The 7,759-nt window shown below is 37.1% G+C and overlaps 1 protein-coding gene across 1 annotated transcript; it reads right to left on the reverse strand.

Annotated features, from left to right (window-relative positions):
• Window positions 1-1,704: 1,704 nt before the first annotated feature.
• LOC140851263 (70 kDa peptidyl-prolyl isomerase-like) lies at window positions 1,705-6,444 on the reverse strand. Its single transcript, XM_073242849.1, has 13 exons — window positions 6,076-6,444; window positions 5,844-5,930; window positions 4,077-4,337; window positions 3,915-3,989; window positions 3,747-3,827; window positions 3,452-3,646; window positions 3,275-3,364; window positions 3,003-3,178; window positions 2,796-2,918; window positions 2,536-2,682; window positions 2,308-2,435; window positions 2,104-2,224; window positions 1,705-1,987 (listed from the first exon to the last, which is right to left on the reverse strand). The coding sequence occupies exons 1-13, from the start codon at window positions 6,260-6,262 to the stop codon at window positions 1,934-1,936; spliced, it is 1,725 nt and encodes a 574-aa protein (XP_073098950.1). The 5' UTR covers window positions 6,263-6,444; the 3' UTR covers window positions 1,705-1,933.
• Between the last annotated feature and the right edge of the window lie 1,315 nt (window positions 6,445-7,759).

Here is a 7,759-nt window from a genome sequence, read left to right on the forward strand (position 1 = left end):
CACCATTCCAACTGACTTTTTACTGGAACAGATCAATTATAGGATGCCTTTAGCCACTCCGAAGCTATGCAATCTTGAATCGTAACTCAAAGCTACCTAACATGATTTTCCAAAAAGACGTACCGCTTAATCATGCCATCCATCTTATATTTCCCACAGTTGGGGGTCACTGAAATGGTGGAAGGAACATCAGTGAAATGGTAGAAGAAACACTCAGAGAGTCAAGAATCAGTAAGGCCACTTCTCTCCCAATCTCAAATTTTTAGGATATTCATTCGTATGTTACGTGATCTCTATCTAGCGATCTTGAGAGTGCGAATCATGGAAGTCCTGCATTCTTTGGTGAAATGACTAAAAAAATCTAGGAGCTTGAAGCTCAATTTTGATGGGATAAAGTCAATAGACGCTATTCTAGTCTTTGATCAGATATTTCTAAGTCTAATCAGGTTTTCGGGTTCAGAACATTTCAAAGCCATCACTTTGGAGCTGGGAAAAAGTGATCTTACAAAGGTCCTGCGATTCTCCTTCAATTTGTTATCAAATTAGCACCAATGATCCTTCTAGTTTCTCCGCCATTGGTATAACCTGTCAATGCCACTAGATAAAGCCAATTCCCAGCGACAGGACTCAGCAGTCCAATGTGAGTTCACTCATGTCTCACAGAAGCAGACCAAGTCCTTTTTTTTTTTTTTTTTTGAGGGGCGAAGCATCCAAGGAGTAAGAGAATCATATCCATCTCATTATAAGATCAATCAAAATTAGTTAAAGTTAATTAAAAATAAATAGATTAGAAATATTAAATAATTGCACTGGATTAACGAGACCGGCATTCATGACAAGTATGGTAGTATCACAATAAAGATAAAAAAAAAAAAAAATCCACATTAAAAATCTAAAATTTTAAGGAAATTAATTAGGACCGACAAGGCAGACCGAGGAATAATGGTAGAATCCAAAGTCGTGCTTTGCCAACAGCTAAAATACTATTAAAAACCTCTGCTACGGAATTTTGGGGCTCAAACAATGTAGCAAGCAGAGCCAAAAAAATCCAAATCAAGAAGCCTAAGATATTAATAGACTAAAAAAAAAAAAAAAAAAAAAAAAAAGAAGAAGAAATCGCAGAGCAAGGAGAACCCTACGGAGTTTCAAATAAACCGAGACTCTTGGAAAAGTGACATGGACTGTTGGGGTTAAAGTAATGGTGATATTAGAGTTTTCAGTAATTAAAATCTCATCAAAAAAATAATATCTACCCAGAAACAAAAAAAAAAGAAACAAACCCGCTCACGCGGCTCCGCCCTCACGTTGAGATACGTTAAGTGTCACCTACAGTGGATAGGTCGATAGAACTCCAGGGGCTTACGCAGGACGGTGCGACAATCTGTACCCGAAAGCTGAGAACGCTGCAGAGATGCAGCACAAAGCCGACATGGCATCACATTTGCCAAAGCCAATTAACTGAGGATGCTGAAGATGTTCTCGCTATAAAACATGCAGCACGCAATACGTGGATCCCATGCCGCATTAGAACAGCAGAGACCTCAAAAAATGAGAAATGGAGACTAACGATTAATTTGTGTCGAAAAGTTTCGAAAACCATCCAAGCCACTAAACCAGGGACAAAGCACCACAAGAGAGACACAATGTCTTGAGAATGAGAAAAAAAAAAAAAAAAAAAAAGGGATTACTTAAACGGCCAAACAATTAGAGAACCAGCAAGATTAAGTATTGCGCTCTCAACCACAAATACGCAGAAAGTCGCAATTTTCTACGTATCATTAGATCGCTACTTCGTATGTCCAATAATAACAACGTTATAGCAATTTCTCTCAGGCGCTTCATAATCCAGGTCTCCTAACTTAAAACTCCAAAGGATGCAGCTTAACCACAAAAAGGAAGCCACTCACAGATCCCAGTCAGCTTCATTACAAACTCAAGCCGCACTGTCAACGCTCATGGGCTCTGTCTCCGGCTTTGGTGCATCCTTCTACCATCAACCAAAAGTAAAAACTTAGTTAGAAATGCAGCTATATGCATACCCAATGCTGAACCATCAGAAACAGGAGTCAATAATAGAAGATTTTCCCAGGTTGAATGCCTTACATGGGCTTCCACATTCTCTAATTTGCTCATCTTGGCAAACATGTTCCCGTAGAATTTAGCATCTTTCTTGTTATACTCCTTCACCTTCTCCTTCAGAGTTCTGTATTCCAACTTCACATCCCTAAGGCCACAAAATCAGAAGGTTGTTAATATTATCATTTACAATAAGCAGAGGATGAGGCAGATTATTGCTAGTTTGCATACCTATTGTCAGGATCAATCTCAAGAGCTTTCTTAATGTCCACCTCTGCCAAATCCAGATCTGCGAGCTGAATATAAGCTTGGGCTCTTCGGTACAAGGCCTTTACGTTCCTGCCATCAAGCTCCAGCACCTGACATGTTTCACAACATCCACAAATTCAGACGATAACAATAAAAAAGAGATGCCACCTAGCAACTCTCATCGATGGGTTGCAAATCAATCATCAGTACCTTTGTGCAAAGTTTCTCTGCCTGCTTGTAGTCTTTGAGCTTAAGCTTGCAGGCAGCATTGTTGAGGTTACATGTAATCTTCAGCACTTTTGATTGCTTCTTTTCCTCGTCACTAAATGAGCTATCATACTCTATGAACTTGGCACCCTGTATAATTTTTTTTTTTTTAAGGAAAAAAAAAAAAAAGGACAACCAAATCACCAAACTGTGACGAGCAGGCTAAAGAAGGGCATGCTTAACAAAATACCGAGTAAAAGTACCTTTTCATATCTCTTGGAAGCTCTTTCATATTTGCCCACTTTGAAAAGTGCATTTCCTTCTTCTTTCTTCTTACCAGCTGCTTCAATCTTTTCTGCATTGTTCATGTCCCAAGACTCTTTCTCCTGAAAGCAAGAAATTACATTACTCAAGATTATCACACTCGCACGCTATAGCAATCAAGTCGGTGGAAACAAGATCAGGCATACCTTAACAAAGGATACAAGCTCAACCTCATAAATCACTGTGGAATTTGGTGGAACCACTGCAAGATCCTGCTTTGATTCAGCGGAACCAAATGCATACTCATGTGGGATTGTGATATAAGCGACTTCCCCCTTTTTCATAGTAATCACAGCTCGATCCAGACCCTCAATGACTTGTTCTGCCCGTAACAATGTGCACTGACTCTTGTTATCATGTGAAAAAAAAAAAAAGATAAAGAAGAAACAAATGCATAGAATGATGAAATAGGTTTTACCTTCATCAGTCTTGAACTCAAAGGGTGCTTCATCATCATAACCCTTCTTCACGAACACTGTCCCATCTTGAAGCTTCCCAATCAATTTCACTGCCAACATCAAAATCAAATAAAATTAGAACCCGAATATATGACAAACAACCGAACATGGAAGAAATCATTGCACTAAATTATCACCTGTCACAACTGCACCATCATTTGGACGTTCATATCCCTCTCCTTCCTTAAGAACTTTCTTAAGGATCTTCTTATCATCCCCTATCTCTGAAACAGTCTTCCAAGAGACTAATTCCAGCTCCACGTTAAGGGTAGCATTTGGCGGCACAGCACTCTCATCACCAGAAGCTGGTCTACCCTTCTCACCAAATGCATCTGTCCTCAAGAAAGAATTCAAAACAAAGATCTTAAAAAAAAGAACTATTTGAGCATCAGAACAGAAGTGCATTTCAAATTAACTATGCTACAAACTTACATTGTGGTTTCACAGTAAGCAGCACCTTTTCAGACTTCTTCATGGTTTTCACAGCCTTGGCCAATGCAGGACAGAAAAACCCTGGTTCCAAAAACATATTCCTGTTAAGTTACTAAACCTCCAGTTTACTAAAAGACTACATGCACACTATCAATGACCAGTACTCACCATCTTTGACAGTGAACTCTACTCCCTCAGATTTTGATATTACAGTTCCATCCTCCAGCCGGGCCTCATATTTCACTACATTCATAGAAGGGAATTGTCAGTTTCAGGAGCAAGGCAGAAGTATAATGGAAGTGACAAGCAATTGAGAGCAACAGAATGTACCAAGTACTTCATCAAGATCTTTAGGATTCTCCCATTTTTCCCCTTCTTTCAAGATCTTCTTGATAATGCCTCCATCTTTGCATATGTCCTTAACACTTGACCAGGAGAGTAGCTCAACATCAAATTGGAGTGTGGCATTGGGCGGAATCGTAGGAGGAGAGCCAGATTCACCATAAGCTAACTCAGGAGGGATGGTGAAGATGGCATTCTCACCCTTCTTCATCGTCTTGATACCTTGATCCCATCCCTTTATCACTTGGCCTGCAACAGTTAAAAAGAAAGCAAAAATTTATTAAGTAAAAGAAAGTTAAAGAAACATTATTTGGTTCCTTCCTATACTTTCCAAACATGGGACTAGCATTTCAGTAACAAATACTCCATTCAAAAAAGAAAAAAAAAAAGGGCAAAAGCACAAGAATATTGATCCTCACAAGCGGGCATGACAAGTATTACAACTGTCCGCAATCCTCCAATATAATTAAAGACTTTCATTATCTTATTATTACGCTTAAGTTTGGAAGCTGCAACTTCTCCTGTTCCCATCTCTCAAAGCAAAACTAGAACTACAGGTTCACATAGGAGTACTTAGAAGAGGTAATTGGCTGGACCTTTATGGACAGAGCGCACAAAGTTTTGGTTTGATAGTCAAATGATAATAAGACAAGTTTCGATAATTGATTGCTGCATGCCAAACAGATATGACTCCGTAGGTAAGTAACTACTACAAAACTAGAATCTTGCAGAACTTTCCTTTTACTCTAGCACCTGATAAAGTCCAAATTTCCACTGGCAAAAACATCTTCAGGTCTAGATAATTGTATGCTTTGTCGTTTACTTACATTCACCACATATCTAAATTCCTCATAAAAGCACCAATCAGAATGATAACTTCTCTTTTTCTACAAAAATTAAAAAGATTTGCATGTTACAGCATAACTCTTTTATTGTGGGCCCAGTCGGAAGAAGCATGACATCAGGATGCTCACAGGAGCCATTGATAACATTACATACCTGGTTCTGACTTTAGGCAAATAAGATACAGAATATAGTATATCGCATGCCAACACAATTGTCAGTAAGTATTAGATTAGATTACAAAAGTTACGAATATTAGAAATTATACCACGGAAAATAACACGCTAGCCAAGTCATAGCCCTAAACAGTTAACTAGACATGAAAATCCAGTTCACTGGAGCCTAAAATGGAAATTTCACCCGCAAAACACAATGCTTATTAGTTTTTTTTTTTTTTTGAAATAAATGAATGGATAATGAGAGATACGTCACAGAATAATGATAAGAAAACACAGCGTCCATCTAATTTTCTTTTCGACCAATTCGTCAAACCCATGGAGGATTATACTACGAGTCCAAGAACGAAGATCTAGTATTCGTCAACAAGAATAACACTTACCATCTATTGTTCCTGCCGTAAGTTTACGCCCATATAAAAAAGTTATCGAATCAAAAGATACGCACACATCCAATATAGCTACCAACTTTCTTAATTTAGGTACAGATCTCTAAAAGGATCATCTCACATGCACATTTAATATAATTCGCATGATCCATACATGCTAAATCTTATAAATAAACCTTACATTCGCTTCTCCATTTCAGAAGCATCATCCAATCTATATACTTCAGTCAAGAAAAAAGAACACAACCGGTTCAATGTTTAAAGTTTTGCACATATCTTCCCATCAGACAGAAAACCCCAGAGATCAATCAAACAGAAATGAAATCAATGGAGGAGAGAAAGCCTACCTTGTCCAAGCTTAAACTTGAACGGCGTCCCCCGATCACGGCTCGAATCAAACTTTGTCCCATCAAGCAGTGTTCCAGTGTAGTGCACTACAATCCAACACCTCACAGTTCAAGAAGCTAGCAGAAAAACGCTAAATAAACAACACCCACATCCCAAAAGCGCATGGAAGAAGCGGAAGATTAGTAAGAAAGATCGAAGAAACTTAGATCCAAAATAGCCTTTTGGCTATACCTTCGACCTCGTCGCCGACCTCGGGGGTGTCCCAGCCCTCGCCCTCCTTGACGAGCTTCTTCTTGAGGCCCTGCTTCCCGATCTCCTTCTCCTCCCCGACTTTGAGGACGGGGCTCTCGTCGGCGAAATCCATGGCGTCCTCGTTCATCATCTCATCACCCGCCGGGAGATCGAAGTCATCGTCCATCCCTACACCTCCAAATCTCTCCTACGGATTCCAAAGAGATCGAAGCGAGAGCAAGAGAAACAGCGAGCAATCAATGGCGAATGGTGGGAGAGAGCGATCGGATCGTATTGGATTGGATTGGGCGAGAAGAGAGTGAGGAGAGGGTAAGGGATTTTAAGGGCGAGAAGACGGGATCGTAGTCTTCTGGAGAGTTCCAAAGGGCCGAGAGCGATCCGAAGGGCCCTGATGCTTCTAGAGTGTGCCCTTTATTTTTTGGCAATACTCGCAGTTAGGGTTTTTATCGCGCTACGGCTGTCACGTGTGTGGGGTGGGCCTCAAATTTTTTTTTTAAAATTTTGGTATTACTAAATCAATCTAGAAGATAATAAAAAAAAACCCGTTGAGGTTGCATTTGAGCATTATTGTCGGATTTTTTAAAAAAAAATTAAATTTTTTTTTAATTTTTTATAATAAAAAATATGTATTGTTGGTATTTTTTTTTTACAATAAAGATCAATTATAATTGAGGAAGAGGGATAGGGATAATGTCCTAGACAGGAATAAAAAAAAGTTGGAGGAGTGGTAAAAAAAAAAAAGAAAGTGAGAATGAGGAGTAGCTCGATATTGGATGGAGAGATGACCAATAAGACCTAAAGAGCTAGTGGTTGTATGAAAAAATCAAGTTGATGGAGAAGTAGGAGTTGGGACAAGAAGGATGAAAATTTATTCTCATGTGTCATTTTTTTTATATAAAAATTATTTAAATAATATGAAAATATAAATAAAATAATCAAATATATTTTTTGCATTAGATTTCATATTTTTATTATAAAAAAAAAGGAGATAATATAATTTTTTTAATTACCTAATCAAAATGAGTTTTTGACTTTGCAGACAAAAGCTCATAAGTGATTTACAAAGATATCAATATTCTATAAATAGAAAAATATTAATAAAATATAATTCATCAAAGATTTTTTGAAAATCATCAAATATATATGTAGAGAAATCAATGACTTATAATTAAATTTATAGATAATATCTTTAAATTAGAGTTGCCATTAGGCAAAATATTGCTATAAATATAATTAGAAGAATCCTTCAAAAAAAAAAAAAATATACCTTATATGAAAAAAAAATATACTTACTTCTCTATATTTATTTTTTTCTCTTTATAATATATATCAAAAAATACTACAAAATGACTCCACTTATTGATTATTTATTTGACAACTTGTTGATTACTTATTTGATAAAATCTATTACTACTCATAGAACCAAATTTTTTTTCAATTCATTTATCTTTTTTGGGTAACACATACAAATCCTCCTACTTAGAGTCATCAAATCATTTCCAAATATAATACATCTTATGTCAAGAAGTTAGTGAATGCAAATATTTTGACAAGTTAGGTACAAGTAACCTTGATGAAAATAAAAATTTAAAATCAAAATTGCATATATATTGTTAAAAAAATTATTAAAAATCATCCATATTCCACATCTTTGATCAAACAT

Source organism: Elaeis guineensis, chromosome 8 (assembly GCF_000442705.2).
Source record: "Elaeis guineensis isolate ETL-2024a chromosome 8, EG11, whole genome shotgun sequence".
NCBI classification, from domain to species: domain Eukaryota; kingdom Viridiplantae; phylum Streptophyta; class Magnoliopsida; order Arecales; family Arecaceae; genus Elaeis; species Elaeis guineensis.

Bases quoted from the DNA above. Each gene is read 5' to 3' on its own strand.
- LOC140851263 (XM_073242849.1), bottom strand. From the start codon at position 6,262: ATGGACGATGACTTCGATCTCCCGGCGGGTGATGAGATGATGAACGAG. The intron at 4,338-5,843 runs GTAGGCTTTCTC...TAACTGTTGCAG, and splicing joins CAAGTTTAAGCTTGGACAAG to GCCAAGTGATAAAGGGATGG. The intron at 3,179-3,274 runs GTAAAACCTATT...TGTTACGGGCAG, and splicing joins TGAGTTCAAGACTGATGAAG to AACAAGTCATTGAGGGTCTG.